Source organism: Numida meleagris, chromosome Z, assembly GCF_002078875.1.
Source record: "Numida meleagris isolate 19003 breed g44 Domestic line chromosome Z, NumMel1.0, whole genome shotgun sequence".
In the NCBI taxonomy this organism is placed as follows: domain Eukaryota; kingdom Metazoa; phylum Chordata; class Aves; order Galliformes; family Numididae; genus Numida; species Numida meleagris.
The window spans coordinates 70,830,573-70,853,966 of record NC_034438.1 but is presented as its reverse complement, the minus strand read 5'-3'; the positions used below and the strand labels follow the sequence as shown (position 1 = coordinate 70,853,966).

Below are 23,394 nucleotides of genomic sequence, written 5' to 3'. Positions count from 1 at the left end.
ATCAGTGATTGTCTACATATCACAGAACCACAGAATTGCAGGGGCTGGAAGGGACCTCTAGAGATCGTTGAGTCCAACCCCTCTGTAAAGCAGGTTCCCTACAACAGGTCACCAGACAGGTCTTCAGTCTCTCTCTGCAGAAGGAGATTCCACAGCCTATCTGCGCAGCCTGTGCCAGTGCTCCATCACCCTTACTGCAAAGAATCATAGAATCACAGAATCCTTACAGTTGGAAGAGACCTTTAAAGGTCACCTAGTCCAGCTCCCCTGCAATGAACAGGGACAGCCGCAGCTCAATCAGGAGCTCAGAGCCTCATCCAGCCTGGCCTTGAAAGTCTCCAGGGATGGGAGCATCCATCGCATCTCTGGGCAACCTGTGCCAGTGCCTCACCACCATCACTGTAAAAGAATTTTTCCTTAAATCCAACCTAAATCTACCTTGTTTGAAACCATTTCCCATGTTCTGTCACCACAGACCCTGCTAGAGAGTCTGTCCCTTCTTTCCTATAGCTCCCCTTCAGATACTGACAGGTCTCCCTCAGGTCTCCTGAAGCCTTCTCTTCTCCATGCTGCACAGCCCCAGCTCTCTCAGCCTGTCCTCATAGGAGAGGTGTTCCATCCCTGGGATCATTTCTGTGTCCCTCCTCTGGATGCACTCCAACAGCTCCATGTCTCTCCTGCACTGAGGACTCCACATCTGGAGGCAGTGCTCCTAATGACAGTGGGAAAGGATGGAGAAATGAACATACTCAAACCAGCAAAATCAGAAAACGAAGCTTGGAAGGTCTGCCTGTTCGGCGATTCCTCTTGAATGGGATCTAGATATTTCCTCCCAGTTTGTCTGCACACAGCAGCTCCCTCCTCCCAGTCTCCATGGCACAGCCTCCAGGCCACCTGCCTTGGCTTCCACCAGAGCTACTCCCCCAGCCACTGCCACCTTTTCCTCTTGATCTAGTAAAGGCAACTCTGCTGGCTAGTAAATTCAAAGCAATTTTCTAGGATGAGATTTAGACTTACATGGCCCCTGTCATCCACTGCACAGGTTTACGTATAATCTACTCATTTCCAAGAGAGCCTGAAAATATGCATGATAAAATTCACCACATAAATAATCTATTATTTATTTAAAGCCAAATCAATGATATATGATGTTCAGACGGTTGTGACAATTTTCTTACAAGCTGTAATTAATCTTTTTAAAAACAAAACAACCGAGCAGCTTCCCCAAAATTGTTCAGCCAGTCTTTGATCAAATCTCAGAAATATAGGTCAAATTGAATTAACACAATTACCCTTCGCTCTCCGCTTCATTCTGCGTCTCAGACGTTCACTTGTCACTATGAAGAGTTATTTAAAGAAGAAAGGCTTTCCATGCTGTCTGGGCATAAAAGACTTGGTGAAACAGAACGCTTTTTTTTTATTTTGGGGTTGCCCTTACCTTCATTTCCTTTCACTCTTCATCTGCACATCTCAACCACGATGTTACTAAGGCAGGAAGACAGATGTCAACTGGCTGCTTTAGGAAAACGATAGCCAAGCATCTACATGGAATTTCTATGCAAGCCTGTTAGGACCCAAACTTTTTGAGGATTTTCCTTCTTCCCACTAGATGTACAGCAAATTTACTCTCTGTGTTTGGTCTCATCCCCTTTCTGTCAGCTTGCTTAGAACTGTGGGACGTTTGCTCTCCTTTAGCACTGTTACAACATGCAAGCTTAAGGAGGAGGACAGTGTTTTACTGCAATTACCCATGGGCATCAATTAGTTTCTCATCTTTCATCTACATTCTCCTGGTATGCAGTAATGATGCTTGGTCACACTGAAGAACAGAGATCACCATTAAGGCTCTCAAATACATAAACATTTCTGTTCTCCTCAGGAGAGTAATGTGAGGAATAAACATGAACGTGAGCTCAAGTGCACTGTACCACAGCTGCAGGGTTAAATACGTATATGGGTTATTTTTCTGCTTCATCACACAGGTCTGTAAGTAATACAGTTCAGAACTGATGTTGCGTCACCTTGTGGAACTCGCAGCTACACGGCACCAGTCAGAGCCAGATCAAAACTACTGCTGGAGGCTATCACTTTTTGGTCTCAGCTTGCCATGTTTCAGAAATGTGGTTTCTTTGCACAAGCCAGACTTACTGGACTAGAAAATTCATCAAGCTGTTCCTTTCAATTAGCTGTCACGACGCAGAGAATGAGTTTCAGCACTTCTCAGCAATCCGTACAGGTTTGTGAAGCTCATTTTGAAGTAGGCAAAGCCAGAGGGAGGATCAGGTAGGTCACTGCCATTAAAAACACTTTAATAGGCTTCTGTCGAAGTGAAACTGCTGATTGCTCATTAATGCACCCACCACCTTTCCATGTATTCAAGATTACTTTGAAATCAGATCTTGACATATCTACTCCCTCTACTTTTGTACTTCTTGTTCACATGAGAGCACGAGGAACTCATTTTTTCAGCATTCTCTTCCATGGTCTTTAGTAGGAAGCAAATGCCTCAGTTTTCTTCCTGACTGATACCATGTCAGTTGAGGTTATAAGTGCATATATTTACTGTTTGGAAAACAGAGAAGCTCTGGAATAGAAACAAAACACACTGCAAATCAACCTGAAAAAATGTCAAACTAGAACCGACGCATGCATAATAAATCAGAATACTGATACTGAAATAAAGCTGATTAGTTTACTAAGATATATAGCAGAGAAGTCAATATAAGCATGTATATGCTTGGGTCCTGCATCTCATTAAAGGGCAAAGAAAGAGAAGTTGTTTGTTAGCAAAGTGATAGTAGCAAGACTTCAAGGTATATATATCTAGATAACCTACTGAAAACCTTTAGACAGAAATAGGAGCATATCTGGCTAGAGGAAGAATTGTGGAAAAAAAACTTTTAAAAGACTATCACGTGTGTCACTTTAGCCAGGGTAAAGCAAGGGGAAAATGAATTATGCAAATATCTGAAGGAAAGAAACACCAAGGGAAGAAGAACAATGTGCTGAAACACAAAGCCTGCTATGTTGAACAATAAGATGAAACTAAAGAGCCCTCGCTATGGTTATTACAAAAAAAAATGATGGCAAAATAGACTAAGCTACGGAAAATATCACAAAACTTAAAACCGAAAGTGATTAGAGAAGGAAAAGAGCGATTTTTAACGTAAAATCATTCCGAAGGAGAAATGACGGTGTAGAAATTAGCAAACAACACTGATCTCACAGCATTTTTGCCAAAATGTTTTTGTCTAATGCAACAGCCGGCGTGTTCAAAAACCGCAAGCATGAAAACGCTGCATTGGTAACAGCAGCCAATAACCTCTTCCTGAACACGATGGAATCTCGGCAGGTCCGTGTGAACACTGACACACTTTCCCATTTGATGCAGACACTGAGAAATGCAACTCCGTAGCAGCACGGGGACCATATCAGAAGAAATTCTCCATGCATTTAAAACATCCACAGCCATTTTCATTGACCACTGCGTTATTCCTGAAACAGGGACAACGTGGCAATGACGGCAGATTTTCAGATAGACGTGCAGAACAAAATGGTAGAGAGCCTGCAGCATGACTCTACATACAATTAAAATGAACAGACTACAAAGACAGATGTAGTCCCCCCTGACCTTAATGATGTTGATGTGTACATATGAACCTTCCCACTCAGCTGCTGATAAGGAATGACAGACAATACTACAAATTAGTGAAGGTCAATAGAGCAGGAGGCAGCAGTTAGTCAATTACAAAAGCAAACCCTCTCCTAAAGCACCCAGTTCTGTGTTTTCTCAGTGTAATCAACTGCCCGAGTCACAGAGTCCAACAAAATTGACCTGTTTTTCCTTTGTCTAATTGACTGATGCCTGGAATTACATGAACTTTAGGTGTGCTAGAATTTAAGCCTTAATATCATGTAGCAAAAGGCAGACATCTAATTAGTCTGACTTCGTGTCTAATGGCTGTTTCTGCAATGTACTGGCCCATCCAACCATGACAAAGTCTTTGCTTTGAAGGTGTTCACAAAATAAAATAAAAAAATTGTTTACACACTATATATGAGCTCTGCTGGGTGCTAGAGAAGTTGCTATAGCAAAATAACTCTTGTGTGAAGAATAAGGATTGAATTGTAAACGAAAGGGGAAGAGAACTTTTCTCGGGTGAGATATATTCCTTTAGCAGAAAGATGATGAAAATCACAAAGTTCATTTTCTTGAAGTAACAAAGGGTGGTAATATTCTTGATTCACTGCTCAGAATAAATCACCTAAAATCCTAAATAGCTTTAGTGATCTGTATTTTTTTCCCTTCCCCTCTATGAGACCTCCAGGTTATTTGAGCCCTTTAGAAAGCTACATACAATTTCAAGATTTTCAAGTGTTGGGTTTCTTTTCCCCCCTACATTTCCCACAGATTTTGAGCTTAACTTAATATGGCTTACAAATGGCCACAAAGCTTGCTCCCTTGTGATAAGTAGCTACAACTGCTGCTGTAGCTTAAAGAAGATGCTGCTTTACACCATATCAAGGAATTTGTATATCCACTTGAGTTTCAGTACTACTGCTGAGTTTCACCTGTAATTAAGCATGAGGCAACGACCTCGACTACTATTGGCACTTGAATTTTCAAAGAAATGCAAGCGCACCCAAAGCTTAACAAAATCTCACTACAAAACACTTTATGACCATGTATATGATTTGGATGTGGAAGACCCACTGAGTTTACTCTTACTCAAGTTTCTGTGTCATTTTCTATGTCACTCTTCCTCTGAATCTATATTCACTGATGTTAGAAATTGGAAAGCAGCCGTAAAACTCCCCTGCTATATGATCTGCAGTATGAAAAGGCTGATATAATAAGGAGGAATAAAAACGGAATATGTATTCAAAATAACAGTGTATAATTTCTCATTAGGAGAAGTGCATCCTAAGCCTAGAGTTACCATTAATCAATTTTGCTCCAAAATGCATTATTAATTAAAGTCCTCCAACAATGCACCAGAAAGAACAGCCCCAGCAAAGGGATTCTTCTGAAATCAGAAACTACAGCTTGAAAAGCACATTCTTGGAAACAAAAACAAAATTATAGCCTACATTTATGCACTACTGGGTGACCAAGTACACGCACTCTCTTCTCTCTCCAATCACACTATTTTTTACATGCGTATTTATACATTTATATATATCCACATAAAATATACAAGTTGACAAAGCACCTACCAAATCCACGGAGTTTCCCATTGTTACATTAGTACTTTCTGCGCTCCACTAAACCTCAAGCCACATTTTCTAATGGTCTCTATCTGTAGGCTGGGAAATTTCCTAGCTATTTTCATTTTCTCCCAGCTGCATAGTTAAAAATGCCTCACTAGCATATTTCCCTTGACTTGATATTTCCTCTCAACCATCTCCGTGTTCCCTAGTGTTATACTACTATTTCTGGACTAAGCAATGCATTCTATCACCGAGGAAGATTCATCCCCTAAGAGGCACATCCACTTATTTGCTATTACTCTCTTCTTTTACCAAAGGACTACTTAGTTGAAAAAAAAATGAAATTTATTTTCAACGTTCTTGAAAACAGCACACTTCAATTGCATACCATGAAATTCAAGCTCAACAACTGCTTCTCTGCCCACACTGAAGTTTAGATGTGAGGATCCAACGTTTCCAAAAAATATTAAAACAATATTTCATGTTGCCACATAAGGCTATCTAGATCTATAGTAAAAGGCCAAGGAAAGTGGAATTATTTTGCTCACTCACATGATTCTGTTGCACTCACAATCTGTCACAAATGCAAACATTTTACTAGTAGATACAAAACAAGGAAAAGTCAGTGGACTTTGAGACTCTTGCTGGCCATGTCTACTACGCTGTATACGTCCTGTCACTTTCAGCCTAACACTGACACATCTTAGAAATCTCTTACAAACTGAACAGCTTCCATTGAACCCTCATAAACTTCTAAGGAAGCTCACAATAGGCCCTGGTATGAGAACATTTTACTACAACTGTCTTGTGTAGTCAACTTTTACAGAAACATTTCCGTAATTCTGTGATTTCCATTCCATGGAAAAGCTGTTAGTACAGTAACTTCAAGAAAAACTGAGTAAAAATCAGAAGTCTCTGTCTCCATCATCCACTATTTAAAACAAATGACTAGGGTAAATAATTTTTAGGAGTCCATGGGATTTCCCACAGAAGTGACAACACAAAGGTTCTTTTCAACGGAAGATGATAGTATTTTCTCATTAGAAAGAAATCCTAACAAACACTACGGCAAAATTTGAAAAGGTTAAAAAAACTCCAGCTCTTTTCATTACTAAACATTAGCTGTACTTAATCTCTTTCCCAGGGGAGAAATAATGCAGGTTTTGTGATAGTATAGTCACTTCAAATGTAATAACGCTTGTCAAATGAAATTACTTTCAAGAGAATATCTGAACATACACTTCTTTGGACATCAAAGTATTTGCTTCATTGTTTAAAGAAGCATGAGAAAGACAGAAGGGGAAAGTAAATAGAGGAGGAGAAACAATTGCACTCACAGATCTATGCCTTGTTGTACGTGGTTCCTCTTGCACACATTGCACATGTTGGCAGGACCAGGCACTTCCTACTATGCTGGTTACTTGCTGCTTGTGGAGCAGGCCTACAAAGGACCAAGGCCCTCAGTGTCTTCACTGAACAGACACAAAAACTACTTCTCAGATACTTTGGTTAATACCTACACCTCTATGGCTAAATTCACTGTGCACTGTGCATACCAGATTCATCTCCACAACAGTGCACTCGGGCCTCTTCAAAGCACACCATTTGTGTCTCCAAGGGCAAAAGGAGGGATTGTTCTTGTTCAGCACACACCAAAACCAAGGGCTGAAGTGTACCCATATATCAGTGACTGATAGACAGGGTTCAAGTGAGAAGACAAAAGAGCACCAACATGACCTTACAAACACAACCATGCACATCTCCTATCTTTTAATAAACAAATCTTGAGCTGACACTAATAATTTATTGCACAATAAGTGCTCTGTAGCTCTGATAAAAAAGTCAGGTCACACATGAAGGCCAAAGAGGTCCCAAATGGGAAAATTAGGGAGACCTTCCTGAGGAGCAAATTAAAAAACAAAAAGAAAAAAAAAAGGAAAAAAAAAAAAGAAAAAAAGCAGCTTATAGAAAACAGAAGCTAAGGCAGCACAAAATTGTATGTTTCAGTTTTAGTTTAATATACAGCCTTATGAACCAGAAAGCACTGTACTCTCACACTGAGATACAAAAAAAATGGAATACATTGCTAGTGATGTTTAAAAGCAATGTTAATAGACAGTAGTTAGCACAGTAAGGCAAATGAAAGAATTTATATGCAGTTAAACTCAGATACTCTCAGAAGTAATCCTAAGGTCTGTCCAATCAAAAGTAGACATCCAAGAGAAAGAATCTGATAATTTATTTGTTGGAAAACTGGGTAATCTGTTTTTTAGCAACTTGACAGACAAAAGCCAAAGCGTGGATATTTAAACACAGTCTTCCTAAGAGATGGGTCAGCATATGCCCTAATTTGGGAATAGGGCATGTCAAAAGAGAAGCCAAGGAGGTTAGGATATAATTCCTAGCATAAAGAAGATGTTGAAAATCAAGGAAAAGGCAGGGGAATAATTTGAAAGGCTAAAGAAACACTAGCATTCCTGAAGAGGTATCTGCAGTATCTCATGCTTTTTTAAAACACGAACTGTATTTGCAATTTATGAGAATTAAGGTTCTCATATGAATAAACTGTAGCCTGAATGAGAAGCCCCTAGAGAGACTGCAAACCTGATTTCTCTGTTTCTCAGACAGACAAAATTCTCTTAAGAGAATGGAAAAAGGCGCTGGTGAAATCTGCATGTCTTTATGCTGAAATTAGCTTTGTAGTCTTTTCTTTCTCTTCCCCAAGTGCTTTCAGAGGGACAAGCTCAAAGCCTAGTGCGACCCACACTGCCGTGAACATTTGCAGCTAACCAGATAGCTCACACTGATTTGCAAAACGTGATCATGAGATGCTGCCATCATAACAGTCTTTTAAGTTAACCATTTTACGTTGCAGCTTGAATGAAAGACACACATGGCCAGTTAATACTTCACACCCATTAAGGAACAGAATTAGTCTGCAGCATTACCTGAAATCTTTTTCATCTCATTATCCAAAAATGATGCTCAGCCACGTAAAGATTGATTCCTTTAAAAGAAATCAAAAGCTATTTTGAGTCTGAATTCCTGCTAAAGCTGTTATGACATTTCAGTGGGATTACACCTGCTGTCCTGAAATCATGCCATATTCTTCCATGCAGCCTTGAGAACTGACGACCTATGCATAACATCACCATAAATACTGTGCCTCTTCTTACCAGAACAGACTTTTGATCCAAGGAGCACTGAAGTATAAACATGTCATAACAGTTCCCTGTGTCAGTGTTCTCTAAAAGTGCCATTAAATGTAAAACCTTTGGCATTGCCAAACCCATGGCTTCACCATGGGCAAGTCATGACTGACAAACTTAGTGGCCTTTCATGATGGAGTTACAGCATCAGTGGATGAAGGAGGAACAACTGACATCATCTACCTGGACTGGTGCAAAGCATTTGACGCTGTCCTTGTGTGACATCCTCATCACCAAAATGGATAAAAATGGATTTGATGGATGGACCACTGGCTGGATAAGGAATTGGCTGGATGGTCGCACTCAGAGAGTTGTGGTCAATGGCTCAAAGTCCAACTAGAGACTGGTGACGAGTGGCGTTCCTCAGGGATCGGTGCTGGGACTGGTGTTATTTAACATCTTTGTAGGCAACACGGACAGTGGGATTGAGTGCACGCACCCTCAGCAAGTTTGCAGATGACACCAAGCTGAGAGGTGCAGTTGACACACTAGAGGGAAGGGATGCCATCCAGAGGGACCTGGGCAGGCTTGAGAGGTGGGCCCATGCCAACCTCATGAAGTTCAGCAAGGCCAAGTGCAAGGTCCTGCACCTGGGTTGGGGCAATCCCAAGAACAGATAAAGGTTTGGCAGAGAATGGTTTGAGAGCAGCCCTGAGGAGAAGGATTTGGGAGTGCTGATTGATAAAAGATTAAATGTGAGCCAGCAATGTGTGCTTGCATCCCAGAAAGCCAACTGTATCCTGGGTTGCATCAAGAGAAGTGTGACCAGCAGGTCCAGGGAGGTGATTCTGCCCCTCTGCTCTGCTCTCGTGAGAGAACACCTGGAGTACTGCATCCAGTTCTGAAGCCCCCAACACAAGAAGGACATGGAGCTGTTGGAGCAGCACCAAGAAGATGATCAGAGGATGAAGCACCTCCTCTATGAGGACAGGCTGAGAGAGCTGGGGCTCTTCAGCCTGGAGAGGAGAAGGCTCCAAGGAGAGACCTTATAGTGGCCTTCCAGGACCTGAAGGGGGCCTACAGGAAAGCTGGGGAGGACTTTTTATAAGGGCAGGCAGCAACAGGATGAGGGGAAGTGGTTTTAAACTGGAAGAGGGTAGATTTAGACTAGGTATTAGGAAGAAATTCTTTACTGTGAGGGTGGTGAGACTGGAACAGGTTGCCCAGTGAGGTTGTGGATGCCCCCTCGCTGGAGGCATTCAAGGCCAGGCTGGATGGGGCTGTGAGCAACCTGGTCTAGAGGGAGGTGTCCCTTCCTATAGCAGGGGTTAGGAACTAGATAATCTTAAAGGTCCCTTCCAACCCAAACCATTCTAGGATTCTACGATTCTAATGTTCTATGATTGTATGATTACAAAGAATCATTAAAATATTTTCTGTCAAACTGAGTAGGTTTAATTAAATTCTGTTATATTGTACTATATAGAAATAAAGCACGCTGGTAAAGACAAAAGGAGCATGCAAAAACTACACAGAGTATTGCTACTGTTAAAGTTACCAAGCAGAAATTGTCTGCTCAAACAAAAACAGCATGGTGTTAAAACTTGTGGGTAATGGGAAAATAGTTTAAAGCACTATTTCAGTGTGTTAACTTAGATGTGTAGTAGAATATACTTTAGGTGAAAACATTTAAGACTTAAAAAAAATTCATAAATTGTGTCATATCTCAATATTACTTAATTAGATATTAGATATTTGATTGTTGAGGTGTTTTTCTCCACTGGAATGTAGTCACATTCCAGATTTGCAGCACATTTCTTTCATGTTGCACTGTAGTTGGCAAAAAGCTATTTCAGATCTGCTGTATAATGTAGATGTAAGTCACTTTCCCTTTCTCTTTGCAGCTACATCAAAAGATTCAAGGTCTTGTCTCTGCATAAGCTCTCCAGGTATTACATTGAGCTTTTGAATGCCACTGCACTCTAGAACATATTTTCAGCTCTGGGACATTGAAACAAACGTTACACACAGCCATGAAGTCCTTATTCCAGTGTAAAAAGTCACAATGAGAGTAGGGCAAAAGCTAAAGGAGAAGTCAGACACCATCACTTCAGAGGACCAACTCTAGCCTTTCCAGCCAGCACTACAGAAACAGAAAAATCAGACTGGCACATTCGACTCAGTAACTTTCCTAAAACTCAAGCACAGAGCAAGTTACGTTGGCACCACCGTGAAAATGCTGAAGTTATACAATCTTCATAAAGGCCTCAAAGATTCTCCAAAAAAAAACCCCTCATTTTCCTCCGTAAAACTCCACCATCTATTTGCTGCAAAGAACACTGGGGCATTTTTGCACCAGAAATATATTTGTTTGATAATTACTAAAATTCAACATTCGGTATTTGCTACGTGTTTCCTACAAGAGCTACCAAGTTATTGGATTTCTATTAGAGCCGCCTTCTTTTCTTGTTCACGGTATTTTACACACACACACACGCATATATACACAGTTCAACTCTTCAGGAGGCAAAGCAACATGAAATAGAGAATCTGCTCCTTCCCTGCAGTTATTCCAGACCGATGTGTAAAATTTTGACAGTATATGCTCTTTGGAAAGCTAGTTCAACTTGCCTGAGCATTGAAGCCTGGTGCTACTTCAGGCAACAGTGACCATCCACACAGCTGTATTTTAGAAGAAACCGCTTGTGACAGCTTCAGAAGAGATGCTGTTTTTGGATTCAACCCTCCTGCACCTCTGGCTGCCTTACAGGACAAAACTTATTAATACTTAAACATCAGCATTAAGAGTATCATACATTTTACATAGGATGTTTCAGTTCCAACATGACTTCTTCATTGAGTCATTGGACAGTGAGGCACTTGCTTCTGCCTTATCTGAATAATTCATGAGGCATTCCCCAGTAGAAATCATCAGCTTGGCTGGAAGAATCACTCAGCAGAACAATCTTGTCGTATTTTATTTTTTCCCCTTTATTAAGTTCCAGTGCCAAACCAAAAGCGCTGCATTCCACACCCCCTACCCCCACCCCAAAAAAACCCCGAAATATTGTGTGAAGCACTTATTATGAACACCTATTTCCTGCCACACATCAGAAGCAGCACCTTGGGTTAAAAATTGTGAACTCCGTTGGGCAGAAGACAAAGATCCTAAAAATCAGTGAGCAAATACCAACTGACTGATACAAACAGCTTTTTTTTTTTATTATTTTGTAAATAGGTAAATAACTAACCACCAAATACCCAATTCTAATTAATAGGAGTTTTCTCAAAGTAAGGGAATTAATATGATAGTAACTGCAGATAAACTTGCAAAAGGGAAGAAGCTCTGCCATTGCCATTTAATAGACACAGTGATCTGAAGCCAGAAGAATGTCCTCCGTTTTTCGGAAGCAAAGAAATCAAAGTCAGCTGTAAAACTTACAGTTTATTCAATCTAAATTAGGATTTCACCCAAAGCTTTGCAAAGGCGAAGTTCATACCCCTGTAAAGTGCAGCAAAGGACCTTGTTTTAGAACTTAAGCAGAATATTAAGGCACAGACTGACCCCAGCTTTCAGAAAGGTTAAAGCATTCACATTGTATTTTTTTCTGACTTGAAAGAGCCAGAAAGTCAGAGAAGATGCAAATCACGGGGTCTGCACTCTCAGATTCTGCAATACACCTCTCTCTACATCCAAACCTCCCTTCAGCAATTACTTCACTGTTCCTGAATGCATTTGCAGCTACCTTAATAAGCACACAAACAAAACCAGAAACGCACTACTCCCTCTCTCCACACTTTAGTCTCACTTTAGGTATCATTTCTCGCACACACATGCTGTGAGCACGGCAGTAATTCAGACCAGTTGATGTCCATGGTAAGCAATGTTATCGGTGAGAGGATGCTTCCCTTGATTCCTTTTTAAAAACACTTAGCATGCTCTTGCTGCAAAGCCCTTAAAAACTTAAAGGATGACATTCTAAAGAAGACTGCATCCATCCCTATTTTGGATCTTATAGTGGTAATGTAGGTAGAGTGTTACAACCATTCTGAGGTGTACAATATCCATGCCCCTTTCCCTCCCTCTTTGAAGCAACACATGCCTCTAGAGAAGTAGAACTGGAACAGTTCTGTGCAGCACAAGGGCTGTGACTTTCCTTGCATCTTTTGAAGGGCACACAAACGTTCCTAGGCAAGATACAAAATCTGGTCCTTAAAAGCTCGCTTTAATACTTTATCTTTTGACAAATATTGATTTTTAATTTTTTCCATTTCAAATAAACCTCCGGTGAATAGTAACTGCAACAGACATTAGCATTCAAACTGCGTTCTTCTTCCTCCTATCAGCAACATATAATGCCCCAGCAGGGACAGGACAGCTCTGCAAAATTTCATCTGTGACTCTACAGTGATAATGGGGTCGAAGAGGAACCATGCAAGCTGTCTGCAGAGGCAGGGATGATTTAGTTCTGCAGGAAAAGGTGTAAGTTCATTCTGCTCTGCTGAAGAATGCGAAGCTCTCGCTGATCACAGGGAGGCTATCAATATGAATCCTGGAGGAAAGAGCAGTTGTCTGTTGGAGGGAGGCAGATGAATAAAGCAAAACAGAACAACAAGCTGACAATTGTTTCAAATTCAACTGAAACACGTGCTTTGTCTGCTAAAAAATGCACGCTCAGAAACACAGAAAATTGCTTTGAACAAGGACAGGGCTAAAAATGCCTTCAGTACTTTTGGCTAATATCCGACTAGCACCACCTTCCATTAAAAAATAACATAACTGGTTAGTGACTACTGCTTCTACTTGGGTGGAAGAAGAACAGAACAGTTGAATGAACAGCTGCGTGAACGGTGTTGTGCTCAGAGTTTTGGATGACTTTGGACATACCTTTGAGAGACTGGGCGTCTTGATGGTGGATGGGATGCTGCTGACCAGCAGGGACAAGAAGGTTCTGGGCAGCAAGCTGGCTGGGCTGATGAACAGAGCTTTAAATGACAGTTGTTATAGGATGTCCATCTGAGAAACAGAGAAGACCCAGGGAACGCTTTAGAAAGCAGCAGGGAAAAACCACAGATTTGTGCCAGAGGAAGTTTGGAAGGATCCTCCAAGAAGGTAAGACAATTGACAGCCCAGCCGAAGTGCCTCTACACTAACACACACAGCATGGCAAATAAGCAGGAGGAGATGGAAGCCAGGGTGCAGTCAGTAACTGTGACCCTAACTGCTATCACAGAAAAATGGTGGGACAAGTCACACAAATGGAACACTATGGCTGAGGGCTACAAGCTTTTTAGAAGGGACAGGCTAGGCAGGCAGGACGGCAGAGTTACCCTCTATGTTTGAGGGTAATTGAGAAATTTAAGAAATGTTTAAGAAATGGACAGGTTGTGAAGAGCTGCCTCTGAGAAAAGCCATGATCAGATTGAGAGCTTGTGAGTTAAAACTAGGGACCAGAACAACAAACGACATCTGTTGGTCAGGGTCTACTACAGGCCGCCTGATCTAGGGGAGCCTGTTGATGAGGCCATTCTGCTTCAGGCTACTTAAGGAATTACTGGATGAATAACTCCTCATTAAAACCTCTAGGAAACTGTCCTTAGGGACACAGGCATAGAACAGAGCTCTCTATTTTTATGCTCTCCCAGCACAAAGAAACAAGCAGAGGAAGCAGGAAACCGGCATGGGTGAGCAAGGACTTGTTGGTCAAACTGAGCGATAAGAAGGATAAGTACAGGCAGTGGAAACACGGACATGGGGCATGGGAAGAATACAGAGATTCTACCCAGAAGTGCAGAGATGGGATTGGCAAAGAGTTTCTCCCCTCTGCTCTGCCCTCATGAGGCCCCATGTGGAGTGCTGCATCCAGTTCTGGAGCCCCCAGAACAAAAAAAGACATGGAGCTGTTGGAGCAGGTCCAGAGGAAGGCCACGAAGATAATCAGAGGTCTGGACCACCTCTCCTACAAAGAGAGGGTGAAGGAGCTGGGTTTGTTCATCCTGGAGAAGAGAAGGCTCAGGAGAGACCCTCCCGTATTTAAAGCCAGCAAGACTGACTTTTTACATGGTCCAACAGTGATAAGACAAGGAGTAATGGCTTTAAACTACAAGAGGGGAGATTTACGCTAGATGTTCGAGGTACGTTTTGCATACAAACAGCGGTGAGGTGCTGGAACAGGCTGACCAGAGAAGACATGGATGCCCCATCCCTGCAGGCATCCCTCTTGGAGGGGCCTTGTGCAGCCTAATCAAGTGGTTGGCAGTCTCACCCGCGGGGGTTGGAACTAGATGATGCTTAAGGTCCCTTCCAACCTAAGCCTTTCTGTGGTTCTATAATTCTATGATTAATACAATCCAGAATGAAGCAGACCAAGTAATAACGTTGAAGATCTGCTTAATTTTATTGTACTCCAATGGAAAACACGTCCACTCTATAGACATCTATTGTGAAAAAGAAAACCTTTCTAGGTAAAATTCTAATAGGCTATCTTTCCATCTAAATGTAGTATTCCTCCCAATGCTTATTCCACATTTGGCATACACTAGCACATCCAGCAGTGACTTAAAACATTCTACTGAATTCCAGCACTGAAAAAAATAGGGTATTTGATTTGGTGTAAAATTCAAGTTCCTCAGAGGTTTGTTTCAAGTATAGTGAAGTACCATAACTGATAAATTAATTTTCTACATCATCATTTTTTCTCCATGCCTCCTGTTAATAGATATGGAAAAGGTTCTAACTCAGACTTCAATTTTGGAAATGCTGGATTATAATGAGTGCATAACCAATTTCTCTACACATCCATTAAAAAAAAAAAAAACAAAATTCCCATTACTTCTCTCTAACCATCTGCTATATTTTCAAATACTTGCAAACATCGACAGCAAAGAGAAGACAAGGAGCTAGAAACACTGACCTTCTTTTAATAGAAAGTTATTCTTTCTTTCAAAAGCTATTTAAAAGACGGTGATTACTTAGAACTACTTATGAATTCATATTGAAAACATATTATCTATATTTACATACACGCATTTACTTATGCAAATAACATGGTTCATGTATTATTAATGTGCCAAATATTTTAAGTTGCTCTGTTCCACAAACACACAAGGGAAAAGATTTGTCTTCATGCGCTTTAAATCATTTTTATAAGCTCTTTGATACACATCTTTATTGAGGGTTAGTCCTATATTCAAGCCTAGACAACTTGGTTGCAGTATTCATACAGCAGGTAAATTCCTAGTTTCAGCTAAGATACACAAGCTTAAGCTTGTTACCTGTCCTTACAGACACAGCAGGACACAGCATAGCATATGGGCTGTTACAACCACTGAGGTTTTTAATTATTGCTTATATGGGCAGAGAGAACATTTCAAAGCTACTTCCAGCTGAGTGTCTGCTGCCTCTTACAGCTATGACAGAAGATGGGCAATATGCAGGCAAGCCCAGACCCAGATCAAGTGGGACACATGCAACAGCCCCAGCTGTAACTGTGCTGCAGGCACTGCAGCCACAAAGGCACAGCAATTTTCCTGCTGCTTAGCAATAAAAGAACCTCCTCACACAGAAAAATGACTGGCACCAAACAGGTCCAAAGAAGACTTCAGTGCATCTTGGAACAGTAAAACAAAGCAGCCGCCCTGGGATATACTCTGCAAACAAGCCAAACTGTTGGGATAACACAAAGCCACAGTGATGTGCATCAAGCTCTGTATCGGCCATACTTTAAATTACAAGCAACTTTAATCTTAGCCCCTTAACCAATTTCTTAAAGCACATTCCCTTCCCTTCTTTCTGCCCTCTTTCATTCCCTGCAACCTATCCCCAGCTACAAAAGCAGCAGCACTCAAGATGTGAGCTGCTAGGAGTATGGGAAGATGTGCATTTTTGTGGGGTAGCAAACAGGAGTCAGCCACTTCTGCAGAATGAGAGGAGAGCTCTGAAACTGAAAAGCTTGAAAGGCACTGCCAGGGAAACCCGTCCTGATGCAGATTTTAACGGAAAACAAAGGAACCCTTTTCTTCACGTGGCACAGAAAAAGCCACATCCATTCATCAATTGAATGAAAGGTTCTAAAAAGGCACAGCACAAGGTTTGGTTTACATCCTTGTGATACTAGAATATGCAAACAAATTCAGTGCTGTAGAGAAACAGCAGCACATGACCACAGCAAATTAGATCTTTTATAGCTTTGAAGCAGAAACAAATACATAATTTATGTACGTTCGAGTGTATAGGCATAATAAAACACAAACCTCAAGAGAAAAGCATGAACTGCTACCCTTTTCTAAAAGTTCAGCATTTAATTAAATTTCAAAACAAGCAGGGACGTTGTGGAAGATAACGCATCGTGAACGGTCTTTTATCTAAAACAGCAGCTGAGGAGGAAATCCATGGCCTAAAAATGGTTTTTCTCAGTTTTGAAGTCAGCCGAAAAGTTTTGCATTTATTTAAAGACCAATTAATCAACAAATAATTTCTTCATAATCTGGTAACACCATCTTCCAGAAAATTTATGCATGCCTCTTAAACTGTTAAGTTGAAAGCTTTCTAAACATCAGGCTTTTCTTATGTTCTTGATTTGAAAGACTCCTAGCTTTACCTTTTTGTAATAATAATAATTGTCTTACAGACTACTTACAGACTGTGAAAATACACAGATTTAATAATACCCACCTTTGCAAATTTTGTACGTGAGTTCAAAAGGCTGCTATCCACATCACAGGCTCCCCAGAGCAAGACACACAGGCAAACATAAGGCAGGTTTCATTTTGGTAGCAATATTTAGAAGTACAAAGTGGATCAGAACAAAGAAACTAACACTGGAAGTAAATGCATTCCTTTCTCCTTGATCAATATCTTGTTAGACCGCTGGTTTTGATTCATTAATCTCTCGGTAAGTGGAAAAATGAAACAGATTGACCATTTCAGTAAAAAAAAAAAATAAAACCACAAATTAAACTGATTCTAATGAAATTGCTTGCAAAGCGTGTTGCTTCATCAAGCACAACTTCCATCAAAGAGTTTGCACTACAGAGTGCTCATTTCTTTGAAGTAATGTATTTAGAGGTGTACTCTGAATCCAAAACACCTGAAAAGAAACTTTCTAAACTCTTACCCTTATTTTCTTCTACTGCATATGTTTTTAAGGCCAGACAAGTTCCACCAAACAGAAAGAAGTAAACAAAGTATGGTATTTTGTGTTCAATAGGTGCAAGAAAATCTGAAATCGAACTTCACATTAGTACTCGTGTTACATCTCAATGATCACTGTACTATAGCTGTGATGGGACATACAGAAAAATAAAATGTCTGGAGGTTTGCAGGAAATCATTTTTCATTTCTTCAGCAACTGTTGCATAGCAATGGACCTAGTGCAGTACAGCAAGGGAAAGTAGCAATTAAAGGCTTCCATGAATCCAGCATTAGATCCACAAATCCTGCTAACTATGGGAGTAAAATTAGCAGAACCAACAGCAGCAAGGAATCAACAAAACTAAAAAGTAAGCTGTGCAGAATTTGCCCTTTGCTGAAAAACATGAAAAATCTGAATTCAGTGGCTGTATGCATAATGTAGGATTATAACACAATTAAGACAACTATTTCTCTGATCTTGCAATTCTAAGGCATTTTGCAGATGTCTGTGAAACCCAGAGCGTAAAACAAGTGTCTTTCTGTTCTCTATCACATAAGCTCACGTTTTGTTGAAAGATACACTTAGACTTCTCTGTACGAAAACAATCTGTGCAGTGTAGGTCAAAGGATACACTATTGTTCTAAATGAGTTTAAAACAAGGGAAACCAAATTAACACATACAGCGTTAAACATTAATATCTTACCAACATGTAAACAAGGCGTTAACAATAAATCCCAACTCCTAATCTTGTTTCCTTTATAAATGCTCAGACCCAAGAGCATGGGGGAAAGGGATTCCCAGCTATGTCAACCCAGACCTCGAGGCAGTGTCACACATGCAACCGTGCACACAAGTTGTACAAGGCTGCACGTTCTGATTCCACACCAGCGTAGAGATTTCTGCACTGTGCTGCTCCCACAGGAATAAACACACCCTTCCTCTGTTCCAAGAGTTCATCCACAAGATCATTCATCACTTGAGACTGTTTTGCTTCAGATGTGTCAAAACTAATTCAGGTTTACTGATATTAGCAGCAAACAGAGCGCTTACATAGAACAGAAGAAGAGGGCAAGGTTATACAAATTTCACAAGCACAGCCAGACAAATTAAATTGTTGATCCATGCCTACACAGAAGGTCACTGTTAGCTTAGGGTTAACCAGAACTTCTTCGCTTATCTCTGACCTGGTTTTGACCTCTCTTGTTAATTGTAGAAGTGTTTTCAGTTAATGAATTGGTGGGCTGTGTTTACATCTCCCACTTCCTTAGTGTTTTCACTTGCTGTTGAAATATCAGACACAAAATATCTTTCTCTAGCCACAAACTAATTAGTACCCAGCTATCTCTACGTTGTTACCTTGAGTGGAATAGACGGTAAAGACAAACAGCAAGCACTTTCAGCTGTTTCACGATGGAGGCATTTATGAAGAATGGAATTTTAAAACCTTTATTTCACTTTTTATTTTTCACCAGATCACAAAACATTAATTCACAAATCTTGTAAAAATCCTCAATTCTTCTGCTTCTAGCAATTCTCATTAGAAGGAAGTACATTGACATCACTGGTAAAACAGACAAACTAGTTAAAGAACACATCTAATGGATTTGCAAACACGTTAGTAGGTTGTACCCAGAAATAACTGCTTGTCACTGCATCATACTTCTGAATGGGCTGTACACACAGGGCTTGTTTAACTCCTTTACTGTCCTAACAGCTGTTTGTAAGGGTATGGATATGATGTATACTGCTTGTCCGAAGCATAAAATGTCCCTTTCGTCCCCTTCTGCACAAGAGAAACTTTAGTTTTAGCAACCTGAGTTATAATTTAAAAAATTATCTCTCTACATTCACTTTATTGTTCTTTTTTGTTTGCTGTTGTTTTTTAAACAGAAGAGTTCAGGTTCAGATAAAAAATATATGTGGACATAATTTAAACAACCAAGTTTAAGAGACAAACTAAACCTGACGGCCTTGTAAAATATACATACATTTTTAAAAGGGACAAAATATAAACCCTGTCTTCAAAAAGAACTATACAAATAGCATGGTTTATGCTCAGTGTCCTAAATAACATAAGGAATTAATGTTTGAAAACCTTCAGAAGTTAGAGTCTGAAATTAAAATAACACAAATTCCATATTCTTCTAAATTCTGAAGTCTTCCCAGTCCATTACTGTGTGGGAACTGCTGAGTCACGGCCTGAACCGCTGACTGAGCACCTGGGGAAAAGACCCAGTCAGCCCTGGGAGCACAGGTGAAGGCAATTCACCTGTGAGACCAGAAGGTCTCTTAGGCCTCATTTAAGGGCTGATGAGCACTGAGGAAGGATCTCTTTCTGGAGATCCCTCCTTGGTGGAGCTTTTCCCTGCGAACCTAGATCTAGACCTAGAAGATGCTTTATTACAGTATGTACAACTGCTTGGATTAAATTCGGATCCGTATCCATTGGCTAGCTGCACATCAATCTCAATGTACGGTATGTACAGTTCTCCTATATTTTTACATTATTTAACAAAAGTTCCATTCTTCTAAGTTTGCGCTTATTCTTTGGCATTGGCTTGTCGTATAAGCCATTTTTGAGAAGATGCTCCTTGCTGTGATGGATCTGGGCCCCGTGCTGAAGCTGGAAAGAGCACAACGCTTGAAGAGGCCGGAGTATAGTCTGAAAAAAAAAAGAAAAAAAAATGGAAGAGGGGGAGAAGGAAGAGACAAAAAAAAAAACCCACAATCTTTTCAATCTTCTAGTAAGCTGTCTTGGAGACATCATTTACTCAAGGTTTTGCATTCAAGAACTAATAAATAAATAAATGAACTACAACCTTGCTGGAACCTTTGGAGCCACAGAGAACATCTGTGAATAAGGAGAGAAAAAAAAGCCATGCATCCACATATCTGCTATGGTTCCTTACTCCTTCCTTGTACACAGAGACTCCCATCTTCATTTTCAGCTACATTCTCTACGTTATGGTTTTAACTTGACCTTAGCAACAGACTACAATCATTGCCGCGACTCAGAAAAATAGTAATAAAAAAGAAGCAGTAAAAAAAAAAACTGCTTGTGATTGCATGAAAATAACTTGACGCAGGGTTTTTGAAACAGGTCTTGTGATCAAGGTAGCTAGGCTGCTATCCTGGGAAGTAGATTGCATCCCTGTTTAGTGATACGATGTAGGATTAATGAAGCGACTTAAAGCCAGTTTAACTCAAATGGTTACTAACTGTGGGTTCTTCATTTTATGGTTGTCTGGGTCTGTGTTCCTAAACTACTTTTAGGTCTGTTTTAAAAGGCTTTTTAAATTGATATTACTAATGTCAGCAAAAAAAGAACATTATCTCCTTTATCACAGACTAGTGCGATCAAAACTTGCAAAGAAAAGGCAAACGTCCAATTAGCTTCCTTTGACCTAGGATAAACTTCAACTCAAGCACTGTTATGACCCAAATTCTTCAAATGACACCTAAGTGTTGTGAGCAGGAAGACATAAGCCAGTGGGTTGCATTCCATGGCTGCATAATTGCTGGAGGTTAGTAGGATAGGCTTACAAAAGCCTTTCTCTCCAAGCTAGCTGTAAGATCTGTAGGCTGCAAGCTAGCTTTTGCAAAGGAAAACTTTCTGTTTTCCATGCACTAAAATACTTAATTGTCTACCTCAAACTGGATCAGCTTTTGGGGTTTTTTTGAGAGTTAAAGATCACCTTGCTGTTCCTTGACTTCAGAAGATCATATTTACCTATTTAAAAAGTTCGTGATTATTAGACTCCACTAAGTATTTTGAGACCAACAAAAGTTACCAAGGAGATTAATCATATCAGACTACTAATTTGAACCTCTTAGAGTCATTCTCAAAGACTTTTATCAGCTCAGTAATTTTAAACTCAGATCTGAACTGAACAAGACAACTATAAATTTAAAGGTAGTTAAGTACTTGAATATCCTAATTAAGAAGTGCAGAAACTTACTGACACCAATTTGCAACTTTTCTTAAGTTTCTCATGTCTTGGAAGTAGTTTTCCTTTTTAAAAAATTTATCAAAATATACTGTAATAATACAGTATATTTCCAACTGGCAGTATCTGCAGTAACACTACTCCCCACTATCAGACTATGTGGAGACTGGTGAAAATACCTGAATGAGAAATTAGATGTGACAAATGAATGGGACAAATTTGTATTTGATCTCAAATGATGTAAATAAACATTTAAAGGTAGGCATATACAAACACACATAAAATAGCTTACAGGATGCATGTTTTAAGATAAATAACCTGTCCTGAATTTACTTAAGTTTATCTACTGTTAGAAGAAGCAGAATAAAGTCAAAGGCACAAAACCTTCTAGATCCGGGACAAAAATTTGATTCCAAGCACTGCCTACCATATCATTCAATAGCAATAAATCACTAATCAATTAAATAATCAACATGCTTTTTTGACTTCAAGAAAATGAAAGATCAGTGTGATTATAGGTTATAATCTCTCCCAAGTTTACTAATATTTTCTGCTGCCACAAAATGCTAATCATACTATAGAGTAAATATAACTTCAGTAACATGAGTACAATATGTAAATTCCACATATTACAACAGAACACAGAGTAAGTTAACACGGCATGTAAGTAGATCTAAATACAATATTGTTAAGAAATAACTCCCAAAAATCCGTTATAAAAAAGAAATCAATCTAACGTTACATTTGTGTAAATTATAGTACGCATCCATGGTAAACAGTCTGTGATCATCTGCTTTGGAGTTTTGCATTAAGAAATGTCAAAAACAGAGGAGGAGGTAACAATCACAGTGCATCTGTGCAACATGTGAACATGTGCACCTACAGTATACACCACAGCTTTCCTATTTTGGACTAAGTCTTCAATTTTGTCATCTCCACAGATTTTTATTCTACATTGTGGACAGGATAACATATATTTGGTGCTTTATAAACTAATTTCTTAAAAAATGCATGGATTATGAGAATCTGAGTAATTCTTCTCAAGAGATTTCAAATTATAGGAAGATGTGTGCTAGGAAATAGTATAAGATAGCATGTAATGAGAAAGAAGAATGAGACAGAAGAAAAGAACAAACTGGAAGAAACCAAGACTGCTGAGTTAAAAACATGTACAAGCTGCAAGAGAGAAACAGTGAATAAAAAAGTCAAATAAAAAAAGAGAGAAGAAAAGGGAGATTGACTAGCAAGTACAAGAAAAACAGAACTCAAATCATGAGAAAAACAAAACTGAAAACCACACAGCACAAAAGGGAGCTTGGATAAAAAGTATCCTTGAGACAGCACAGCGAAAACCTGTAAAAATTGAACTGCCTCAGGAAAGCAGTAGATAAAGGAGAAAAAAAAAAAGAAAAAAAAAAAAGGAATTGAGGATATAAGTTGGGAATGTAACAGTTGTTATCAGTGAGCAATCTAGTACTCCAAATACAAAATGGAGCATTACCAAAGGCAAAACTGGTCTGTACAAGAAATTCAGCGTTCATCCATGATGAATATTCCAGCACTAAATAAATTTTGTTACAGGAGACGATGTGACAATCACTGGTATTTTTAACATCATTAAGGCAAGATTTTTATCTCTGAGCCCTTTGTGGCCAACCCTTTGTGGCCAAAGAGCCAATCTAATTCCATCATGGGACAACACAAAAAATACTGTACCATCATTTAAAGTTCTGAAAGCAAAATTGTCAAAGCAATCAAGACCAGTATATCTAGTAAGTTCCCTCAGCAATCTGACAGCTATGTTGAACACAGCACAGGAAAACCAAAGAGACTTTTGAGCGTTACAAGAGTCACAAACATCTCAAAATACTGAATTTCAATCTCAAAATACTAAAGTTAACAAATATCTGAAGAAAAATAGTTTGCATTGGTAGTCATTTTTCCAGTTTGCT

General features: G+C 39.7%; 1 protein-coding gene across 2 annotated transcripts in view; it reads right to left on the bottom strand.

The window, feature by feature from the left end:
• The window catches only part of DTWD2 (DTW domain containing 2), a 69,742-nt gene continuing 65,266 nt past the window's right edge, over window positions 18,919-23,394 (bottom strand). For both annotated transcript variants that reach the window (XM_021380905.1, XM_021380907.1), the window contains exon 6: window positions 18,919-20,157. In XM_021380905.1, the coding sequence (XP_021236580.1) occupies window positions 19,987-20,157 (171 nt within the window). In that variant the 3' untranslated portion in view covers window positions 18,919-19,986. The remainder of the gene's footprint in view (window positions 20,158-23,394) is intronic.